The sequence below is a fragment of the Amblyraja radiata genome, chromosome 14, assembly GCF_010909765.2.
Source record: "Amblyraja radiata isolate CabotCenter1 chromosome 14, sAmbRad1.1.pri, whole genome shotgun sequence".
Lineage (NCBI taxonomy): Eukaryota > Metazoa > Chordata > Chondrichthyes > Rajiformes > Rajidae > Amblyraja > Amblyraja radiata.
The window spans coordinates 12,091,553-12,116,220 of NC_045969.1; the positions used below are offsets into that span (position 1 = coordinate 12,091,553).

Below are 24,668 nucleotides of genomic sequence, written 5' to 3' on the forward strand. Positions count from 1 at the left end.
ATGAGGGAACCTTGTCAATGCCCTACTAAAGTCCATTTCAACAACATCCACTACCTTACGCTCATGAAACATCTTTCTCATCTTCTCAAAAAATTCTCAAAAAGAGACATGCCGTGCCCTGCGCACAGCAATGATGGCTGTCCCTAATTAGTCCATTCTCTTTCAAATGTGAATAAACCCTACCCCCACTGGAGACTATCTCTGAATTGGATTTTACTGGACTTTATCTTGCACTAAACGTTATTCACATTATTCCCTTTATAATCTATCTGTACACTGTGGATAGCTCGATTGTATAGTCTTTCTGCTGATTGATTAGAATGCAACAAAAGCTTTTCACTGTACCTCGGCACACGTGACAATAAACTAAACTCAACCCTTAAAGATCTTCTCCAAGAGCTTCCCTAATATTCATGCGAGGTGCACAGGCCTCTTATATCCTTTGTTTCCTTAAACAAAGGAGCAACCTTGGCTGTGCTCCAGCCCTCCAGAACCTCATCTGTAGCTAGGGAGGATGCAAAAGCCTCAGCAATCACCTCTCTTGCTTCTCTCATTAACTTGGGTTAGATCCCACCAGGCTCTGGGACTTATCCTCCATAATACCCTTCTATGGACCCAATGCCAGCTGCTTCTTGATCTCACGTGCTGGTGAGGCACTCTGTACACGCCAACCTGCAAAACAGATTGTCCACAATTCAATACTAAGTAGGATGAACTCAGTCAAATCCATTGTCCTTCGTGACCATGGGCGAGTATCAAACAGCATTATTTTCACTATTTCCTCCTTTCTATCCATGATGGAAGCTGCCCGATTATATGCAATAGTTGAGAAAAAGACAGTGGAAGGAACAGATAGATTAGCCAACACTCTTTACCTGGACTCACAAGGAGAAACAGCCATTTGAAGCAAAATGGTACTGACACAACAAGTTAAATAAATAATGCGTTTACTTCCATCACTATTTTTTTTACCACACAGTCCTGATAAGTAAAATGCACATGTGCTGATCAGGTCTCCCTCGGTATTGAAAGTTCATGGCCGATGGTGTCTAACATACTGTCGTCATTGGCGGGTGTGGCTGGCACATAGTATTTGTCACTTATTGCGCTGACCAGCATCTTTCAGTGGCTGAAAAGCCTGGTTCTAGCTCTAAGGTCGTAACTCAGATGCGAGTTAATCTAGGGGAAGGAATGTGAAATACATACAACTTCATGTGGTTTACGGGGTGCTGTGGAGAACGAGGTTATCCGATCACCTTTGTTAACGCTTGTTTTAAAAGGGATGAGTGCGGCTCTAAAACCCTTCTGATAAAAAGAGTCCAGATTACAGAACGAGAGATAGAATGCACTGAACAGGTAAACCAACACACGCACACTCACACATACAGCCAGATACGCAGAACCATACACACGCAGTCCCACACACATGCAGTCTCATTCACAGTCGCAATAAAACAGAGCTAGATATTTAGCAGCTCAACTACTTCACAATTCCAACACGTTTTAACTCATGTTATGAACTGTCGCAGAATCGTTTATACATTAATTTTGCAAAATTGTGCTCTTCACTTCAAGCCAAATTTTGTTTTCTTCTTTTAATTAAAAAAAACCGTTTGTTTCAAACTGCTAAAAGTACACTCATCACGCCGTGTTCACCTCGAATCTACAAATCCAAGCTGGGAAGCCTGTGGAAACATGGAGGTGGTGCGCGTGTGGATTGAATGCAGAAGATGGTTGGCACAGTACTGTAGAGGCACAAAGGGCTGGAGCTAACGTCACTAACCAAGAGAGGACTGAAGAAGGGTCTCGACCCAAAACTTCACCCCTTCCTTCTCTCCAGAGATACTGCCTGTCCTGCTGAGTTACTCCAGCATTTTGTGTCCATCTTCGAGGACTGTTTTGTTCTGCTCTGTAAAGCAGCAGAGTGCCTTTTGCAGTTTATCCAGCTTTGGGTGTTCACAAAGTCCAGGGTGAGGGGTAGAGGGGGGAGGGGCTATGTTGTCCATATTGTGGCGGGGAAGGAAAGGGGTGAGGGGGGGTATTCATTAATAGCTGTACATCTGTTGTTGGGGCTGCTGGGTTTGCTGGGCCTGGACCTGAACCTGTTGCTGCTGCAGTTGAGGCGCTGGCTCTGGTGAGGTTACCGTTGGCTGCTGAAGCTGCAGGATGTGGTGAGTGGGGTCCGTGGCATGCGGCACAGCTCTCCATGTCATGATGTGCTGCTGCTGCTGCTGCTCGGCCAGAGGGCTCTCAACAGGGGCGATAGAGTTGACGAAGGTGGTCAAGTTCATGGACTGCGGCAAGGAGTGGGCCTGGGGAGCAGAGGAGGGCTGCGCCTCGATCTGGATCTCCATCGGCCGGCTGTGCACCACGGTGGAGCCGCTGATGGAGTCGAAGCTGACCGTCAGGATGGAGTCGAGCTGCATCTGCCGGTCCTGTAGTGTCAGGTTGGTCACGGTGATGGGCTGCAGGTTGGTGAACTGCGTCCCGGCCACCGTGCTGATGTTGGAGGAAACCGCAATGTTTGTCAGTCCGGCGGAACTTGTCGCTGTGGTACCGTTTGAATCTCTGAGCGTCACAACCACCTAAAGCAAAGTAAGAGAGTCATGAATGTCATACATCTCAGGCAGAACTGCAGATGCTGGTTAAAACCAAATATAGACACAAAAAGCTGGAGTCATCTGCGGGGTAACAGGTTGAGGCAGGGATTATTACAAAAATTAAGAAACAATTAGACAGGTACATGGATGGGACAGGTTTGGAGAGATATGGGATAAATGCAGGCAGGTAGGACGAGTGTAGATGGGATATGTTAATCAGTGTGGGTATGTTGAGCCAAATAAATATATATATTTCGACCAGAAACGTCGCCCATTCCTACTACCAGAGATGCTGTCTCACCCGCTGAGTTATTCCAACATTTTGTGTCTACCTATGAACCAATTTAAACTTCTCTCCTCTGATCCATATCACTCCATTCCCTGCACATCCATGAACCCAACCAAAAGCCTCTTAAACGCCACGATTGTATCTACCCAGGCAGCTTTTCGGGAATCTACCACTATGTAAAAACATTTTTGCATCGCACATCCCCTTTAAGCTTTGACTCTCTCATCTCTAAGCCTTTCACATTTGAACTTTGGGGAAAAAGAATTCACCTGTCGACCATCAGGGTTTAATATATATTTCTCAACGTAAATAAGATTATAGAAAGGTTATTGGGTCTTTATGACATTACTGTTGGCGGGAGCCTGCTGTGTGTCAATGGGTTACTCAATTTATACCTGATTACTGTGCCTACATTGAAAAGTAATTCACTGGCTGGGGAATGCTTAAGAACGTCTTCATAAGTTCATAAAATTCATAAGTGAAAGGAACAGAATTAAGCCATCAATTCTACTCCGCCATTCAATCATGGCTGATCTACCTTTCCCTATCTTAACCCCATTCGCCTGCCTTCTCCTCATAACCACCAACATCCATACTAATAAAGAATCTTCCTTAAAAATATCCATTGACTTGGTCTCCACGGCCTTCTGAATTCCACAGATTCACCACCCTCTGACTAGAGAAAGGTGGTTTCCTTTCGAAACGAACATCCTTTAATTTGGAGGTAATGTGTCTTGAGGTAGTGAAAGTGGCTATAAATACTAGATTTACTTTTTTGATGATCATGAGGACATACACAGATCTTCATCTAATTCTGCTTCAATACTGCACTGACCTGACTCATGTTTTGCACTGCTGAATCTGTCTCATCCTCAACCGTTGCTGTAAATTCAGTCTCTTTGTCTGTGTAGGAATACATAGCAGCCTCTTCGGGAGCTGTTGCTGATTCATCATCATCTTCTTCATCCTCATCTTCGTCTTCATCTTCTTCCTCCTCCTCGTCATCCTCCTCCTCTTCCACTTTCCGCTTCTTCCTTTGTGCTCGTTTTGATCTCTTCACCTGTCCCAGTTCAGCCAGCTCGGTCTCATGCAAGCTTATGTCCTGCTGTAACAAAATAGTAAAACCTGATCAATCATCATGACGGGGTTGGCAACCGAGCGTTAAATCTCTCCCACATCTGCGTCTGGGAGTGTCTCATGGACTCATAGAGTGATGCAGTGTGGAAACAGGTCCTTCGGCCCAACCTGCCCACACGTCCCAACTACACCAGTCCCACCTGCCTGCGTTTGGTCCATATCCCTCCAAACCTGTTCTATCCATGTACATGTCTACCTGTTTTTTGAATGTTGGGATAATTCCTGCCTCAACTAACCTCCTCTGGCAGCTTGTTCCATACATCTGCCACCCTTTGTGTGAAAAAGTTATCCCTCAGATTCCTATTAAATCTTTTCCCCTTCACCTTAACCCTATGTCCTCTGGTTCTCGATTAATCTATTCTGGGCAAGTGACTGTGCATCTACCCGTTCTATCTCTCTCTCTCACTTACACAAACATTCCAACACCGGACACAGCCTGCAATGGTGGCGCTGAGGCGGGGGACACCAGCAGCTACGCTTGACCAGGCCGACCCAGCAATGCCGCCAGGGCAATGGGCCTTCATGGTCAAGTCAAGAACCTTGCACTTACAAACTGGGACTTGAAAGTGGCACCAAACTGGCGACTCTGTATGCTGTCTCAGTGTACTACTGCTATACACTTGTACCGTATCTGAGATGCTTACCCAAGGTGTATCTAAGTGCCTACATATAGTGATACTTGTACTGAACTGTATACAAAAATGAATTTCACTTTACCTCTGTACATGTGACAAATAAAGTGCCATTGAATCATTAATGTGTACAAGAAACAGGCAGCAAACATTTCTACTGACAGTCATTTAAATGTTGGAGCACAGGAGAAAATTTGTCTTATCCTGCATCAATATTTGCAAATTATTATAGATAATTAGAGTACAAATATGGGAATTGATAATAGTTATGGGAAGTTCTGTTGACAAAGTCGTCTGACAGATCCCCTCTTAACCCTCTCTGCTAAGAGCGGCGGCACAGCGGTAGAGTTGCTGCCTTACAGTGCCAGAGATCCGGGTTCGATTCCAACTACGGGTGCTGTCTGTACGGAGTTTGTACGTTCTCCCCGTGATCACGTGGGTTGTCTCCGAGATCTTTGGTTTTCTCCCACACACCAAAGATGTATTGGAGGAAATACATCTGCATCTGGAAGTGTCTAATGGACCCATAGAGTGATGTAGGTTAATTGGCTTGCTATAGAAACATAGAAAATAGGTGCAGGAGTAGGCCATTTGGCCCTTCGAGCCTGCACCGCCATTCAATATCATCATGGCTGATCATCCAACTCAGTATCCTGTACCTGCCTTCTCTCCATACCCCCTGATCCCTTTAGCCACAAGGGCCACATCTAACTCCCTCTTAAATATAGCCAATGAACTGGCCTCAACTACCTTCTGTGGCAGAGAATTCCAGAAATTCACCACTCTCTGTGTGAAAAATGTTTTCCTCATCTCGGTCCTAAAAGATTTCCCCCTTATCCTTAAACTGTGTCCCCTTGTTCTGGACTTCCCCAACATCGGGAACAATCTTCCTGCATCTAGCCTGTCCAACCCCTTAAGAATTTTGTAAGTTTCTATAAGATCCCCCCTCAATCTTCTAAATTCTATAAATGTAAATTGTCCCTAGTGTGTCTAGGATAGTGAAAGTGTGCGGGGATCGCTGGTCGGCGAGGACTCGGTGGGCTGAAGTGCCTGTTTCTGCACTGTATGTCAAAACTAAACAAAACTAAAATGAAGCAGCTCAGTGTCTCTGAATCCACTCCTTTCAAATATTCCCCATAAAATTATAGCTTGTACTGTTCTAAAGTGCAAGAAACTTCCTCCCCTCTCACCACTGTAGCTGAAGAATTGCCAACAGTAGTGGTCTTTCACAGCTACTTCTATCCGATCAAACTGCAGTTTAATCTGCAATCAGTTTGACTATTCTGCACAGAGTTATTCCGAGTGTCATGACGCCACAAGGAGTTCATGTAGAAAATGTTTCAGCTGGGTTGTCATCATTTGCCAGTCTGTAAAACATGGTACATGGATAGGAAAGCTTTGGAGGGATATGGGCCAAGCACGGGCAAGTTTAGATGAGGCACCATGGCTGGCATGGATGAGTTGGGCCAAAGGGCCTGTTTCCATGCTGTATAAATCTAGACCTCTAAAACCTTTGTCTTTCCTCCTCTCCCCACGAATGGGAGATCATTCAGAAGCCATTATTTCACCAAAATACCCTGGTAGCCAGACTCTCCTGAGTTCGTAAGGTTCTGGATTAGTAAGGGTGTCAAAAGGTTACGTGGAGAAGGCAGGAGAATGGGGTTGAGAGGGAAAAACAGATCAGTCATGATTGAATGGTGGAGCAGACTCGATGGGCCAAATTGCCAAATTCCCATGCCTGATTGAAACACTGATAGTGAAAGGCCCTGGATAGAGTGGATGTAGAGAGGATGTTTCCACTAGTGGGGGAGTCTACGACCAAAGATCATTGCCTCAGAATAAAAGGATGTCCTTTCGGAAGGAGATGAGGAGGAATTTCTTTAGTCAGAGGATGGTGAACCTGTGAAATTCATTAGCCACGGAAGACTGCAGAGGCCAAGTCAACGGATATTTTAAAGGCAGAGGTAGATAGATTCTTGATTTGTACAGGTGTCAGGGGTTATGGGGAGAAGGCAGGAGAATGTGGTTAAGAGGGAATGATAGATCAGCCACGATTGAATGGCTGAGTAGACTTGATGGGCCAAATGGTCTAATTCTACTATCACATATGAACTTGTGCCTTATTAAAACCTGAAAACCTCTCACGTCAGGATGCTTGCGTCTCATGTGCCTGTTCATCGAAGCCCGTGTTGAAACCTTCGTGCCGCACAGGTGGCAGTTCTGGGCTTCCACCTTCTTGTGAGTCAGCTGGATGTGCTTGAAGAGCATGTACTCAGTAACAAATTTCTTCTCACAGACACTGCAGGGCCACTGCTTTCCAACTGAGACCAGGAGAGTTGGCCAAGAGAGGCAGAGTCAAAAAATAGAAAGGATTTAAAAGTTAGATTGGTGGCTACCAGAAAAGAATGGCATCAGAAAACTAAATGGAATGAAATCTTAACAGACAATAAAATCTGGTATGTTGGGATTATTATATGGCGCCATTTGTTAAAATCAAGGCTGTATATTCAAGGTAAACAATATAGATGACTTATCTGATTCAAATTAATTCTGCTTGCAATTTCCTCCAATGTAGTGCTATGATCGGCTCATGACATAGTATCTGTACATGAGTTAAACTCCAGCCTGTAAATCACTCATTTATACATTTTCCTTCATTTACTTAGAATCATAGTAGTTTGGAGACCATTCTGACCAACATGCACATGCCATCTCTTTGAAAAAGTTCCCAAACAAAAGTGTGGCACAGCAGTAAAGCTGCTGATTTACAGCGCCAGAGACTCGGGTTCAATCCCCACTACATGCGCTGTCGGTACCGAGTTTGTACGTTCTCCCAGTGACTGCGTGGGTTTTCCCCGGGTGCTCCGGTTTCCTCCCACACTCCAAAGTCATACAGGTTTATAGGTTAATTGTCGTCGGTAAAAAAAAAATTGACAAATTGTCCCTAGCGTGTAGGATAGTGTTAGTGCATGGCGATCGCTGGTTGGCAGCGACACGGTGGGCAGAAGGGCCTGTTTCCGCTCTGTGTCACTAAACAAAATTGGAACTAATGTTCAGCTTTCCCCCAAAGCTCCGCAATGTTTTTTTCCCTCCTTATTTGTTCGTAGCACAGTATAGTTTCCACTGAAAAATTATTTCCCCTCTGGAAGGTGATGTTGGTTTTATTAGTGCCTGCTGTAAACCTGGTCCTTGCTAGAACAAGATTAATTTAGTTTGGCATCACACCTGTGTGTAGAAGTTTATGGTTCTCCATGCTGTTCCTCTCACTGAAAGTCTTCCCACACAGTTCACACATAAAATCCTTCACACCTGCAGAGGATAAGAAAAAGCACACAATGAGTATAATAATAATAATAAGTGTGCAATGCACACTTGCTGTCTGCAGCCTTTACACCAAGTCACAATAGTCCAACTGCAAGTCACAATAGTCCAACTGCCACAGATAGAAAACAGTGTCCTCTTTAAATACAAATAAGTTCATTACAATGATGTATACCTTTTTGGCTATCTCTCACACTGAATTATAAAATTATTTTCATCCTTATTTTTGATTACCTCCATGGTCTCACCACCATCTACCTCTAACACGTTCCAGGCCTGGGACCCTCTGATTTTTGTGTCCTTATAATTCAAGGCATTTGAAAGTCCTTGATAATTCTTTGCTCTATAACTGATGCTTACATCTTAGGGTCTGGCATTTCTTTCCAAAATCTTTGTGCCGTACTCTTCAAGATGTTCACTAGTGACTTGATCGCATCGATCAATTAGATCTCATTGACCAATCCTTTGGTGAATTGGTGTCAGTACTTGCTTGATAACTCCCCTGTGAAGGGCCTTAGAATGATGTTGACTACACTATAGAAATAGAAGTTCAAGACCTTCACAGGGGGCATAGCTTTAGGATGAGAGGGACAAAGTTTAAAGGAGATGTCTGTGGCAATTTTTTTTTTACACAGTGTGGTTAAGTGGCGGGAAAGAGCTGCCAGGGGTGGTGGCAGAGGCAGATTCAACAGCGACATTCAAGAAGCCTTTAGATAGGCACATTGATGAGCAGGGAATAGACAATAGACAATAGGTGCAGGAGTAGGCCCTTCTAGCCAGCACTGCCATTCACTGTGATCATGGCTGATCATCCACAATCATTACCCCATTCCTGCCTTCTCCCCATATCCCTTGACTCCGCTACCTTTAAGAGCTCTATCTAACTCTCTCTTGAAAGCCTCCAGAGAATTGGCCTCCACTGCCTTCTGAGGCCGAGAATTCCACAGATTCACAACTCTCTGTGTAAAAAAGGTTGTGAAGGGAGGGGTATGGATCATGTGCAGGCTGTGACAATTAGTTTAACCTGACATCATGTCAGCATGGACATTCTGGGCTGAAAGGCCTGTTCCTGTGCTGTACTGTTCCAGTATTTGTTTTCAGTTGTCAACTTGTTCCCTGAAGTGTAGCCATCTTTAACATGCACATAACCAGTACTTCAGTCATATTAAAGAATAAGTCCCATCACAAAATACTTATTCCCCTGAAAACAAGGTGTGATGGACATGCAGAAGCTAACCGAACATTTACTGCCATCTTCTAATTTCAAAGTATTTTTTAACACATTTCTATCATTAAATAAACTGCTTCTAATTACAAAGTGACTCTTCACTTTCTCAAATGAACACCAAATGCTGGAGGAACACAGCGGGTAGGGTAGCATTGCCGACGAAAATGGATAGTCTGGACCTTTCTTCAGATTGATTGTAAGGGGGAGGAACTTGAATGCCTTGCTGGTGTCATCGTTTGCCAGCGCTGATTTGCCCTGATCTTTCCTTTTTATCACTTCACCTTCTCAGGATGATTGTCTCAAAATAAAACATTTAAATTTGAGCCAAAATGCTGACAAGAATATAAATAGAATATAAACAGTATTGAGAAAGTGAATGTAGACACAAAATGCTGAAGTAACTCAGCGGGACAGGCAGCATCTCCGGAGAGAAGGAATGAGTGACGTTTTGGGTCGAGACCCTTCTTCAGACTGAGAGTCAGGTGAGAGGCAGACTAGAGATATGGAAGAGTGAGGTGTGAAAAGGAACCTTTTTGCTCTGAACCTTTTCATACCTCCTGTTTTCCTCTCCCTTGACTCTCAGTCTGAAGAAGGGTCACGACTCGAAATATCACCTATTCCTTCTCTCCAGAGATGCTGCCTGTCCTGCTGAGTCACTCCAGCATTTTGTGTCTATCTTCGGTGTAAACTAGCATCTGCGGATCCATCCTAGACATTGAGAGAGTGAATGGTCTGCTGCAGCTACTGAGAACAGGCATCTTTAAATAGTTACCCGTGTGCCTCTTGTAATGCTTCAGCATGTTGACCTTCTGGGCAAACTTCCGATGGCACTCCTTGCACTCGTATTCTTTGATCCCCTTGTGCAGCTTCATGTGATGCCTCAGGGCATGCTTGGTTTTCATCCCTGGGCGTGGAAAAGCAAAGCAGACATTATTACAATAAGAACAAACCTTGGGCAAGGCTGGAGATCAGAATTCCCACCCTACACGTGAATAGCGGAACATCTAATCCAGAAAAAAAACGATCAGCATCACTGCTCCTTTATCAAGAGTCCTGGAGGGCTGTCAACAAATTTATTCCAGTCACTTGGGATTTAGGAAAAGATTACAACGATCTTGAGAGGGGATGGCCAGGAGCGGGAAGAGAATAGTTGAAGGAGTTATGCATAGGTTGGGTTGGACAAGTGCTTCATGTCCGTAATGACCTTTCAATTTCTAGGCTCTCTTCTCAATCAAAATTCACATACAAAGTCGATCCATTTTAAAAAAGTTTTTCAACAGTGAGCACAACAAGCTAAAAAAAGATGACAATTACGGATAGAGAGGAAGAAGAGTTATTGTGAACAACAGGGAGTACAACAGAAACAAGACATAGAATGGCATTAGACAGCTGGAATGTGATGCTTGCGGGATGTGGGAGGTCAAGGACACCGCTGGTGCCTCTGGCTGCTACAAATGTGAGAAGTGCATTCAGGTACAGCTCCTGAAGGACCGTGTAGGGGAACTGGGGAAGCAAGTGAAGCAAGGTAGTGATCATAATATGATTAGTTTAATCTGAAATTTGAGAAGCAGAAGGTTAAATCGGAAGTGCAGCGATGCAGTTGAACAAAGGGGATTGTGAAGGCATGAGAGGGGAGCTGGCCAAGGTAGACTGGAAAGGGATCCTAGCAGGGATGACGGTGGAACAGCAATGGCTGGAATATTTGGGCATAATCCGGAAGACGCAGGATCATTTCATTCCAAAAAGGAAGAAAGATTCTAAGGGGAGTAGGAGGCAACCGTGGCTGACAAGAGAAGTTAGGGATACAATAAAACTAAAAGAAAAGATGTATAACACAGCAAAGAGTAGCCGGAAGCCAGAGGATTGGGAAACTTTCATAGGACAACAGAAGGAAACAAAACGGGCAAAAAAGATGAAGTACGAAGGGAAGCTGGCCAGGAACATAAAGAAGGACAGTAAAAGCTTCTTTAGATATGTTAAGGGAAAAAGAGTAGCAAAGTCAAATGTGGGTCCCTTGAAGGCAGACACAGGTGAAACTATTATGGGGAACAAGGAAATGGCAGAAGAGTTGAACAGGTACTTCATGTCTGTCTTCACCAAGGAAGACACAAACAATCTCCCAGAAATACTGGAGGACAGAGGATCAAAGGGGGTCGAGGAAATGAAATAAATTTTCATTCGGCGAGAAATAGTATTGGGTAGGCTAATGGGACTGAAGGATGATAAATCCCCGGGGCCTGATGGAATGCATCCCAGGGTCCTCATGGAGGTGGCTCTAGAAATAGTGGACGCATTGGTAATCATTTTCCAATGTTCAATGCTGTGAGGAGGATGCTAGGAGGCTGCAAGGTGACTTGGATAGGTTGGGTGAGTGGGCAAATGTATGGCAGATGCAGTATAATGTGGATAAATGTCAGGTTATCCACTTTGGTGGCAAAAACAGGAAAGTAGACTATTATCTGAATGGTGGCCGATTAGGAAAAGGGGAGATGCAACGAGACCTGGGTGTCATGGTACACCAGTCATTGAAAGTAGGAATGCAGGTGCAGCAGGCAGTGAAGAAAGCAAATGGTATGTTAGCATTCATAGCAAAAGGATTTGAGTATAAGAGCAGGGAGGTTCTACTGCAGTTGTACAGGGTCTTGGTGAGACCACACCTGGAGTATTGCGTACAGTTTTGGTCTCCTAATCTGAGGAAAGACATTCTTGCCATAGAGGGAGTACAGAGAAGGTTCACCAGACTGATTCCTGGGATGGCAGGACTTTCATATGAAGAAAGACTGGATAGACTCGGCTTGTACATGCTGGAATTCAGAAGATTGAGGGGGGATCTTATAGAAACTTACAAAATTCTTAAGGGGTTGGACAGGCTAGATGCAGGAAGATTATTCCCGATGCTGGGGAAGTCCAGAACTAGGGGTCAGTTTAAGTATAAGAGGGAAGTCTTTTAGGACCGAGATGAGAAAATCATTTTTTACACAGAGAGTGGTGAATCTGTGGAATTCTCTGCCACAGAAGGTAGTTGTGGCCAGTTTATTGGCTATATTTAAGAGGGAGTTAGATGTGGCCCTTGTGGCTAAAGGGATCAGGGGGTATGGAGAGAAGGCAGGGATGGGATACTGAGTTGGATGATCAGCCATGATCATATCGAATGGCGGCGCAGGCTCGAAGGGCTGAATGGCCTACTCCTGCACCTATTTTCTATGTTTCTATGTAATAGATTCAGGATCAGTACCTGTGGATTGGAGGATAGCTAATGTTATCCCACTTTTTAAGAAAGGAGCGAGAGAGAAAACAGTGAATTACAGACCAGTTAGCCTGACTTCGGTGGTGGGAAAGATGCTGGAGTCAATTATTAAAGAGGTAATAATGGGGCATTTGGATAGCAGTAAAAGGATTGGTCCAAGTCAGCATGGATTTATGAAATGAAAATCATGCTTGACTAATCTTCTGGAATTTTTTGAGGATGTGACAAGTAAAATGGATGAAGGGGAGCCAGTGGATGTAGTGTATCTAGACTTTCAAAAAGTCTTTGATAAGGTCGGTGCTCCGTAGGACAAGTTTGGAGGGATATGGACCAAATGCAAGCAGGTGGGACTAGTGTAGACATGCTGGCCAGTGTGGGCAAGTTGGACTCTTGTGACTACATCCCAGATCCACCTGACCTTGCTCACCTTTGCCACATTCAGCACACAGGTAGTCCCGGACATTGTCATGCACCCTCATGTGTTCCTTCAGCATGTCCCTCCGGGCAAAGGACTTCCCACACTTCTCACAAGTGTGGCTCTTCACTCCTACACAGTCAGATACAAGATTAAAACACCACCTGCACTTCAGAGAGCATCAAAATCTGTGCAGGAAGGAACTGCAGAACCAAAGATAGACACAAAATGCTGGAGTAACTCAGCAGGTCGGGTAGGCTCTCAGTCTGAAGAAGGGTCTCCACCCAAAACATCACCTTTACATTTTCTCCAGAGATACTGCCTGATCCACTGAGTTACTCCAGCATTTTGTGTTACTTCAGCATCAGAAGCTTCTCTGCATTGACTGTTAACGAGCAGTGATTTGGAATCAAATGATCCGCACACTTTCATAGACTTTATTCACAACACCTGAGGCAGCAGAGTGGGGCCGCAGTAGAGTTGCTGCCTTACAGTGCCAGAGACCCGGGTTCAACCCGGGTAGAACTTACAAACTCCGAACAGACAGCACCCGTAGTCAGGATCGAACCCGGGTCTCTGGCGCAATGAGGCAGCAACTCTTCCGCTGCTCCACTGTGCTGTCCTATATACACTGGTGTGGCGCCACCTGGTGGTAGGCCACGGGTAGAGCAAACCCTCGGATCTGGAGGGAGGAGTTAGGTGTCTTGGTGTGGGAGGCGCAGGTCACGGGGTTGACCCGTAGGGGTATTTAAGGACAGGCGACTCCCGTGCCATTTGAGGAGTAGGGAGCTGTATCGTACCGAATAAAACACGTCTCGAGCACACTTGTGTCCGCTTAGCTTTTGGCTGGACTCCTGCGAGTCCCCCGCTATACTGGTGACCCCGACGTGACACAACACTGGCACAATACTCCAGAGTTATACAGGGAGAGATTTGTACCCGCAAGCAGTGTATCCTTCGGATAGACTTCAACAGACGTATACCCAACAATGCTGTACCCCAGGGTTAAACAGTAACGGACCTCTATCTATGAGTTCTGTATCTCGTTGTTAAACAGCGAATACTGTACCCACCAATAATGTACCTGTAATACAGTCGCAGACTTTACCTCACTAGTACTATACCCATGGCATACAGCAAGACATGTACTTAACAGTATGGACCTAACCACCAGAAGAAGTCAAGTGTCCCATTGAGAACATTTAGGCAAGTTCAAATTATGGTTCTCGGCAATTAGGACTAACGTTTCAACTGATGCTAATTTGGAATCCAGCAAATATTTCGCGCTAGTTGATGGGACACAAAATGCTGCAGATACTCAGCGGGTCAGGGAGCATCTCTGGGCAGAAGTTCTTCAGAACTCCCTTAAGTTTCCTCCAGAACTTTGAGAGAGAAGAACTCAGGATTACGATAAATTAAATCAAAAGTCAAATGTAAATCCAGACAAAGGTTTGGATAATTTGGAGTAATAAAACTGAGCCGTGTTTACCTGTGTGAATTATTTTGTGACGCTCCAAGTTCCCTGTACTGTTAAATATCCTTCCACAAACATCGCAGGGGTGGATATATCTGGTATGAAAATACAATTGGACAGGTCCAGAGACAAATTAGATTAGATTAGCACGATATTTGGAAAGTCATCGGACAATCGAGATGGCACAACGGTAGAGTTGCTGCTTTACAGCGCCGGAGACCTGGGTTCGATCCTGACCATGGGTGCTGTCTGTATGGAGTTTGTACGTTCTCACCATGAATGCGTGGGTTTTCTCTGGGTGTTCCAGTTTCCTCCCACATTCCAAAGACTTGTAGGTTTGTTGGTTGGTGTGGACTCGGTGGGCCGAAGAGCCCGTTTTCGTGCTGTATCTCTAAACTAGTGGTGTGTGTGTGTGTGTGTGTGTGTGTGTGTGCGCAGGTCTGTCTTTGTGAGTGTGTCTTTGTGCCTGCCTGTGCTTTTGTGTGTGTGTGTGTGTGTGTGTGTGTGTGTGTGTGTGCTTGTGCTTGTGTGTGTGCGTGTGCGTGTATGTGTGTGTGTGTGTGTGTGCATGTCTTGTGCTCGTGCTTATGCACTTACGAGTAGTGGAATTGCCTCTGTTACAACCAGGGGGATAAGGACGCAAAGTAATTTACCATCACCTACTTTTGCACGTTGGGGTCAGAGTCGGGCAGCTCCTCCCGGTGAATGACCATGTGGGCGTGATAGGTGGCCTTTAGCGCAAAGCGACGATTGCAGATTGTGCACCCGTAGCCCTTCTCCTTGTGAATCTCCATCAGATGCTTCAAGTACTGACTCCCCTTGGCAAACGTGGCCTGCAGAAGGAACAAAACACTTCTCTCTGAATATCTCAACATCGGACAGGACCTGCTTTCTGAATCTTTACTTAACCAAAAAAAAAAGTTTACACAAACAAGTTGTATATTAGAAAGGGCAGGAGAGTTAACAGGTCTACGCTTAACAGGTGTTACCTGAGATGTACGAAAGCTGATGCAACATCAGAAATATTAAAGGGGCAGGAAGAAAACTGCTGAACATTTGTAAAAATAGTAATTGATGAGATATCATAAAAAAAGGAACATACACAGCAAACACTCAGTTTGTACCAGAAGAGGTCATTTGAAGCAGGCACTAACATTTAAAGACATTTGGACGGATACATGGGCATGGACAGGTTTAGAAGGATATGGGCCAAACATGGGCAGGTGGGACTAATGCAGATGAGGCATCTTGGCTGGCATGGGCAAGTTGGACTGAGGGCCCATTTCTGTGCTGTATATAACATCAGCCAGTCTAGCACACTGACACGTGAGGTTCATTGGCTTGCTGCTAGTTGTACAGAGGCCCACAATTAAATGAGCCCAATCTCATCTGCCTGTACATGATCCAACTCCTTCCATTCCCTGCATATCCGTGTGTCTATTAAAAAGCCTCTTAAATGCTACTATCGTATCTGCCTCCACTACCACTACTGCCAGTGTGTTCGAAACAGCCATAACCTTCTGTGCAAAAAAAACGTTACTCCTCTCACCTGAAAGCTGTGCCCTCTAGTCTAACTTTGACAAAACATTTTCTTGGCTTAAAAGCAAAAGCATATGGGAAGGGTGGATGGCACACTTGTTTCATCTTACTCTAGAGTATCAGGGCAATAGGTTACAGGGAAGCAGTTCACCCAGAGTTCACAATGACAGGAATAAAGTAAGGCTTACTTGGCATTTCTTGCAGCTGTACTTATGAGGAACAGGATCACCTGGTTCGTCCGACACATCTTCCGTTTCCTCTGCTGTGATCCCAAGTTTGCTGATGAACTGTTCTCGCTGCTGCTCGTTCATCAGTGGAATATCCTAGGGACGCAAGAGAAAGAAGGGCATTACGTGGAGCAATTCAACCCAATTGGGTTAACATATGATGGGCGTTTGACAGCACTGGGCCTGTACTCGCTGGAGTTTAGAAGGTCGAGGAGGGACTTCATTGAAGCTTACCGAATACTTAAAGGCCTGGATGGAGAGGATGTTTCTACAAGTGGGAGAGGTGAGGAACAGAGGCCATAGCCTTAGAATAAATGGACCTATCTATAGAAAGGAGGATTTTTTTCAGCCAGAGGGTGGTGAATCTGTGGAATTCATTGCAACAAACAGTAGGCTGTGGAGGCCAAGTCAATGGATATTTTTAAGGCAGAAATTGATAGATTCTTGACTAGTACTGGTGTTGGGTTATGGTGAGAAGGCAGGAGATTGGTTTGGAGAGGGAAAGATAGATTCGCCATGATTGATTGGCAGAGTACGCTTGATGGGCCGAATGGCCTAATTTTTCTCCGATAACTGATGAACAACGTAAATTAAAAGTGACATTCCTGAATGCCGTATGACCACTGTAACAATCCATTCACATTGCTTCCACTTTTGCTCAAAACACTGTTTCCGTTTTTTAAGTTTTGTTCCTGGCAGTGAGATACTGTACCATGAATCAAAGTTTATATCTTCACCACCAGGCACCTGCTAGAATAATCCAGGTATTCCAGTGCCAACTAGCGACACCCGCACAAATACCGGACATCAGTTCTGCAGCAACTGCATTGTATGGCAATCATTACCAGGAAAGGTGCAAATATTGGCTGTGGGGAAACTGCATTCATAAACTGGATGTTAGGGAAGTTGTGTGTAATCAGCTCACCTGGCAAGAAAAGCAGCACACTCACTTTAAAGATAATTGCATGTTTGTGGTCAGTTCATTTTCGATTTTCATTTTCTCTCTCTAAGTGGAACTTAAATTCCAAAATCTTCTGATTTAGATATGGTCATGCCACCAACTAATCCAAAATTACTCTTCTACAGAAAATGTTTTGGCCCATATCCCTCTAAACGTATCCTATCCATATACCAACCTAAATGTTTCTTAAATGTTGCAATAGTACCTGCCCCAACCACCTCCTCTGGCAGCTCGTTCCATGCACCCATCACCCTTTGTGCAAAAAAGGTTACCCCTCAGGTTCCCATAAATACTTTACCCCCTCACCTTAAACCTATGTCCCCTAGTTCTCGATTCCACAATTCTGTGCCAAGACAAAGTATGTTTCTGAAAAAAAGTACCTTAAAATGAACGTGAGTGTGATCCCTCAGGACATCGACTCGATAAAACTTGCGTCCACAGATCTCACATGTGTACTTCTTATCTCCGTGCGTCAACAAGTGTTTGTTCATGTTGCTTCGACAGGAGAAAACCTGGCGACAAAATGCAAATCAGGAAACAGGAAGATGACAAATACTCTCTTCCATTATTCACGGAGTTTTTCCAAAGAGATAACAAAATTGAGGTCAGTGAAGCTAAGATAATCCACACGGGCGACCTTTGAACTATCTTTAATCAGACTTTATCTTGCACTAAATGTTGTAATCGCTATCCTTTACCTGTGCACTGTGGACAGCTTGATTGTAATCACGTATAGTCTTTTCTTTGGATAGCACGCAAACTAAAGATGTTCCTTGTACCTCGCCTCGGTACACACGACAATAATAAGATAAACTAAACTGCATCACGGTGGCGCATCGGTAGAGTTTCCGCCTTACAACGCCAGAGACCCGGGTTCGATCCTGACTACAGGTGCGGTCTGTACGTTCTCCCCGTGACTTGCGTGGGTTTTCTCCGGTAAAATTGTAAATTGTCCCTAGTGTGTGTAGGATAGTGTTATTGTGTGGGGATCACTGGTCAGCGCGTAGTCGGTGGGGCCGAAAGTCCTGGTTTCGCGCTGTGTCTCCAAAGTAAATGTCAGTAAGGCCTTTGACAAGATCTCACATGGGAGTCATCCAAAAGTTTGGAACCTTTGCAATCCAAGGCAAGTTGTCAAATTGGACAAAAAAGTAGCTCAATAATAGGAAGCAATGGGTGATGGTGCAGGGTTGTTTTGTAATTGGAAGCCTGTGATCACCAGAATCATTGCTGGGTCCCTTACTGTTTGTTATATACATTAATAGAATAGATATGAACATAGGAGGTATTAAGTACAAAAATGACACGAAAATTGGTAACGCTGTTAATGGTGGAGAATAGTCATTAGGATCATGGATCAGCTGATCAGGTGGGCAGAACATTGACAACTAGAATTTAATCCTGATAACTGCAAGGTTAGGGAGGACGAGTAAGGATAGGGCATTCACAGTAAATGGTAAGAAACATGGGAGTACCAAGAGACTTTGATGCACAAATGCAAGGCTTCCTGAAGGTGGCAGCACAGGTAGGTTAAGAGGTGGTGAAGTAAGGATATGAGAGTGAAACAAAATTCTGAAAGCTCAGCGGGTCAAGCAGTATCTCTGGAGAAAAGGAGTAGGTGGCGTTTCAAGTCGAGAGCCTTCTTCAGACTGAGAGTCAGGGGAGAGAAACTAAATGCTGGAGTAACTCAGGGCTGCAGTTCCCTACACATCCCAAGGCTAGAGTTCTGTCCACAGTTCTTGTGACCACACTGTGGGAGGGATGTGATTGCACTGGAGAGGGTACAGTGGAGATTAATTCAGGCATCTACCATTCTTGTGTGAAAAAACTTGACTCGCAAGCCTCCTTTGATTCATCTCCCCTCATGTTAAATCTGTGAGCTCTAGTATCTGACATTTCCACCCTACGAAAAAGGCCCTAACTATGCCTATCATTATTTTTATAAACTTCTATCAAGCCCTCGGTTTCCGAAGCTTCACGATGTGCACAATGGCCTTCAAGTGCCATCACTGCTCACACCTTTCCACAGACAGGGCATGCCGATGGTTCCTTTTTGTTCTTCACTATTCCATTGCTCACACTTCCATCTTTTTTCACACGTTTTCCACCTGGTTAAAAATAGATAAAACATTACTGGAAAATATAATGACGAAACCCCAAATTACCACACACCAGGTACTAATAATCCTGTACAGAGCCCAAGTACGGAGCGGTGAAATCCAATGATAGATTATAACTAGTAGCTGGAACGGTGACAAGGGTACATTCTAACATTAGGGCTAACAGAATCAAGGGATATGGGGGAAAAGCAGTAACGGGGTAACTGATTTTGGATGATCAGCCATGATCATATTGATCATATTGAATGGCGGTGCACGCTCGAAGGGCCAAATGGCCTACTCCTGCACCTATTTTTTTCCCACGTTGCATAGATTTGGTTAAAACACGGCAGTAAAACAGCTCAAAAATGCCACACTTTACAAATCGGCAGCTGCATGGTGTGGTCAGAAAGTAGGCGCGTTTAGGAGATGTAATCAAAAGAATAGTTTAGTTTAGTTTAAAGTTACAGTGCGGAAACAGCCCCTTTGGCCAACCGAGTCCACGCCGACCAGCGATCCCCGTAGACTATTAATACTGTCCGAGACACTAGGGACAATTTACTATTTTTATGAAAACCAAATTAACCAGAAATCTGCACGTCTTTGGAGTGTGGGAGGAAACCGAAGCACCTGGCCGAATACCCACGCTGTCACGGGGAAAACATAGACTCCATACAGACAGCACCCGCAGTCAGGATCAAACCCGGTCTCTGGCGCTGTAAGGCAGCAACTTTACCGCCGTGCCACCGTGCCGCTGGTATTTTATTTAAATAACATGTTTAATCAATGTTTTATTATTAATGTCGAATGTTTTATGTGTCATTCCTAACTGTCACTGGATGTCATGTTGTCACTTGTGGGCGGATCACCAGGGCAAATTCCTTGTATGTGAATACTTGGCCAATAAACTTATTCATTCATTCATTCATTCATTCTTAGTGTATAGTGTAGCTAAATTACATGATGAGAGTTATGGCAGACCTGAAACATGGGCACAAATAACTTACCACACCCAATGCCTCCACTAATTACCCATTCAGTACCATGGGGTCGCTCTTTGGAAAGAACGTCACGGCCTTACCAATAAGTCACAACCATTAGAGTCATACAGCATGGAAACAGGCCCTTCTGCCCAAGTTGCCCAAGCCAACCAGCATGTCCCATCTGCACTAGAAACATAGAAAATAGGTGCAGGAGTAGGCCATTCGGCCCTTCGAGCCTGCACCGCCATTCAATATGATCATGGCTGATCATCCAACTCAGTATCCTGTACCTGCCTTCTCTCCATACCCCCTGATCCCTTTAGCCACAAGGGCCACATCTAACTCCCTCTTAAATATAGCCAATGAACTGGCCTCAACTAACTTCTGCGGGAGAGAATTCCACAGATTCACCACTCTCTGTGTGAAAAAAGTTTTCCTCATCTCGGTCCTAAAAGATTTCCCCTTTATCCTTAAACTGTGACCCCTTGTTCTGGACTTCCCCAACATCGGGAACAATCTTCCTGCATCTAGCCTGTCCAACCCCTTAAGAATTTTGTACGTTTCTATAAGATCCCCCCTCAATCTTCTAAATTCTAGCGAGTACAAACCGAGTCTATCCAGTCTTTCTTCATATGAAAGTCCTGACATCCCAGGAATCAGTCTGGTGAACCTTCTCTGTACTCCCTCTATGGCAAGAATGTCTTTCCTCAGATTAGGAGACCAAAACTGTACGCAATACTCCAGGTGTGGTCTCACCAAGACCCTGTACAAATGCAGTAGAACCTCCCTGCTCCTATACTCAAATCCTTTTGCTATGAATGCTAACATACCATTCGCCTTCTTCACTGCCTGCTGCACCTGCATGCCTACTTTTAATGACTGGTGTACCATGACACCCAAGTCTCGTTGCATCTCCCCATTTCCTAATTGGCCACCATTCAGATAATAATCTACTTTCCTGTTTTTGCCACCAAAGTGGATAACCTCACATTTATCCACATTATACTGCATCTGCCATGCATTTGCCCACTCACCCAGCCTATCCAAGTCACCTTACAGCCTCCTAGCATCCTCCTCACAGCTAACACTGCCCCCCAGCTTCGTGTCATCCGCAAACTTGGAGATGTTGCATTCAATTCCCTCGTCCAAATCATTAATATATATCGTAACTAGTCCCACCTGCTTGTATTAGGCCCATATCGCTCAAAACCTATTAAACGAATTAGTCTTAAAGGGTCAATACAGGGAATTTACTTTCTCGGAGTACATAAAATCAAGTGAGAAAACCAGGAAGAAAATCAAGAGACACTTTTTCATGCAAAAGCTTTTAAAAAAGTAATTGGAATTTCCAAAAAGGTTTATTGATATTCTTGCAAAATAATTAGATTTTCAAACAATAGTTGATAAGATTATTATTGGATGAGGTCAGTAACAGATTTTAATTGAAGATAAGCCAATGATTGACCCATTCCTGCTCCTATGTTTGAGTCCCACAATATACAGGACAACACAAAGTGCTGGAGTAACTCAGCGGTTCAGGCAGCATCTTTGGAGAACGTGGATAGGAGGCGTTTCGGGTGCGACACGTCACCCATCCATGTTCTCCAGAGATACCGCCTGACCCGCTGAGTTACTCCAGCACATTGGGGGGTTTTTTTTTTTTTAAACCCAGCATCTGCAGTTCCTCGTTTCCAGAGTAAAGGAGAATGCTTAGAATCAATCTATTGATTAGTGAGCACAGGAATTTATCAGAAGACTTCACTACTTGTGTGAACATTTGGCGGCAGGGTGGCGGTGAGAGAGGGCTCCTGCCTTACAGCGCCAGAGAACCCGATTCGATCCCGACTACGGGTGCTTGTCTGTACTGAGTTTGTACGTTCTCCTCGTGACCAGCGTGGGTTTTCTCTGAGATCTTCAGTTTCCTCCTGCACTTGAAAGACGGTTAATTGGCTTGGTATAAATGTTAAAAATTGGCCCTAGAGTGTGTAGGATAATGTGTAGTAATGTTGCAGGGATCGCTGGTCGGTGCGGACTCGGTGGGCCGAAGGGCCTGTTTCTACACTGTTTCTCTAAACTAAACTAAAAAGTAGCGTGCAACTTCATAAGTTTCCTGTTGAACAAAGCAACTTTCCTGCCTCAGAAGCCAAAGGGATCTATTAGGGAGATTTGTTTTGTCTTAAAACGTTGCAACGTGCCTTCGGTGTGCCGTCTCTGGTGGTCCAACATCACGTCCTTCCGGTAGAACATTTTCCCGCAGGTATCGCAGGAGAACTTCTTGTCGCCATGTTTCTTCTTGTGCTTCGATAGGTTGCTGTTCGTCGAGAAGAATCTGAAGCACATATCGCACTGGAATGTTTTGTCGTCTAGAAAATAAACACATCACATGCAAAATGCAGGAAGGGGAAAGATTTGGCAGCAAGGAAGATTGCAGCACTGTTATTAACTGTCCATAATTACAGAGTCACAGAAAAGCATGGCCCATAGACATCACTTCACCCTACTATGTCTAGGGTAGTAGATTCAGATTCAGATTCAACTTTAATTGTCATTGTCAGTGTACAGTACAGAGACAACGAAATGCAGTTAGCATCTCCCTGGAAGAGCGACATAGAATATGATTTCAATAAATAAATCTATTTACATGCATACAGTCATAGTGTTTTTCCTGTGGGAGGAGTGTCCGGGGGGGGGGGGGGGGGGGGGTGATTGGCAGTCACCGAGGTACAGTGTTGAGTAGTGTGACAGCCGCAGGGAAGAAGCTGTTCCTGGACCTGCTGGTCCGGCAACGGAGAGACCTGTAGCGCCTCCCGGATGGTAGGAGGGTAAACAGTCTGTGGTTGGGGTGAGAGCAGTCCTTGGCGATGCTGAGCGCCCTCCGCAGACAACGCTTGCTTTGGACAGACTCAATGGAGGGGAGCGAGGAACCGGTGATGCGTTGGGCAATTTTCACCACCCTCTGCAGTACTTTCCGGTCGGAGACAGAGCAGTTGCCATACCATACTGTGATACAGTTGGTAAGGATGCTCTCGATGGTGCAGCGGTAGAAGTTCACCAGAATCTGAGGGGACAGATGGACCTTCTTCAGTGTCCTCAGGAAGAAGAGATGCTGGTGAGCCTTCTTGACCAGATTTGAGGTATTGCGGGTCCAAGAGAGGTCATCGGAGATGTTGACCCCCGGGAACCTGAAGCTGGAAACACGTTCCACCTCCGTCCTGTTGATGTGGATGGGGGTCCGACCCTGATTTTCCGGCACGCCTGGGTCCAGAGGCTTTCTGGATAATCCGTTTTTCCGGACCAACAGAGGTCACGGCCTCCGGGAGGAGTCCAACAGTAACGGAACTGTCTGTCCGGGCAGCTGAGGAGCCGAGATGTCGTCTCGCAAACTCGGCTTTGGAGGTTAGTTATGGGAATGGATCTTCCGGCTCTGACCGGGCCGGAGCTCCAGAGTCCCGGCCGCAGAGGGCAAATTCGACCTGCCGATCCACCGCGGAACTGCCACTGAGGTCGAAATTATCCGCCGCACCCGACCTAGGCGCCATATTTTCGGGGGAATATCTGCGGGGGGATTTCAAGTGTGATCTCGTAATTTTGGCTGGATTAAAGGGGGTGCCGGAAAATCGGAGGTGGACTTGCACACTGGAAGAGCTGCACAATTACTGCCACATCTTTTCTCCAAAGCCCTGTAACTTCAGGAACTTATCGAGCTACATTAATTCTAGAGTAACCCACGGTTTAGTTTTATTAAGTCAGAGAGAGATACTGCACAGAAACAGACCGATCCCACACTGTATTCCCATTTTGCTAGATTATTCGGATCATTTTATGCTATCTTATGTCTTTTTCTTTATTGCTCTGTAGTAATTTATTTATAATTCGTTATTTCCTTGGTAATTTTAGCATTTCTTCTTGAGTGCATTATTTTTCCAGCTTCTTCTTGCATGTTGTCTCAGTCAATGAGATTCTATCTTTTATGTGTAATCAATGCTGTTTTCACTTCGGGCAACGCAACTTCTTTTTTTACAACGATGAATTTAATTAAGCATCAATCAACTCAAGTGGTTCGATTGGCAAGATCTTGCCAACACAGAACCATCTAACATGCAGTTGAGCGGAGAGGTCCTCTTCAAAAACAGAAAGGACCTTTGCAGGAGTTTAGTTTTGCATGTTGTCAGGTGTACCGAGGTACATAAGATCATGTGATACGAGCAGAATTAGGCCATTCGGCCCAGCCAGTTTTCTCCGCCATTCAATCATGGCTGATCTATCTCTCCCTCTGAACTCCATTCTCCTGCCTCTTTCCCATAACTTCTGACACTCGTACTAGTCAAGGATCTATCGATCTCTGCCGTAAAAATATCTACTTGTCCTCCGCAGCCTTCTCTGGCAAAAAATTCAACAGATTCACTAAAGAAATTCCTCCTCGTCTCCTTCCTAAAAGAAGGGCCTTTAATTCTGAGGCTATGACCTCTCGTCCAAGACACTCCCACTAGTGGAAACATCCTCTCCACATCCACTCTAT

At 44.9% G+C, this 24,668-nt stretch overlaps 1 protein-coding gene across 6 annotated transcripts in view; it reads right to left on the reverse strand.

Moving 5' to 3' along the window:
- Window positions 1-930: 930 nt before the first annotated feature.
- The window catches only part of prdm15 (PR/SET domain 15), a 53,617-nt gene continuing 29,879 nt past the window's right edge, over window positions 931-24,668 (reverse strand). For 5 of the 6 annotated variants that reach the window (XM_033032526.1, XM_033032529.1, XM_033032527.1 and 2 more), the window contains 12 exons: window positions 22,345-22,512; window positions 19,087-19,175; window positions 17,451-17,582; window positions 16,071-16,205; window positions 15,007-15,176; window positions 14,359-14,438; window positions 12,882-13,001; window positions 9,980-10,111; window positions 7,884-7,967; window positions 6,804-6,979; window positions 3,725-3,994; window positions 931-2,585 (listed from right to left, as the gene is read on the reverse strand). In XM_033032526.1, the coding sequence (XP_032888417.1) occupies window positions 2,046-2,585; window positions 3,725-3,994; window positions 6,804-6,979; window positions 7,884-7,967; window positions 9,980-10,111; window positions 12,882-13,001; window positions 14,359-14,438; window positions 15,007-15,176; window positions 16,071-16,205; window positions 17,451-17,582; window positions 19,087-19,175; window positions 22,345-22,512 (2,096 nt within the window). In that variant the 3' untranslated portion in view covers window positions 931-2,045. The remainder of the gene's footprint in view (window positions 2,586-3,724; window positions 3,995-6,803; window positions 6,980-7,883; window positions 7,968-9,979; window positions 10,112-12,881; window positions 13,002-14,358; window positions 14,439-15,006; window positions 15,177-16,070; window positions 16,206-17,450; window positions 17,583-19,086; window positions 19,176-22,344; window positions 22,513-24,668) is intronic. The other variant, XM_033032528.1, reaches the window with a different exon arrangement.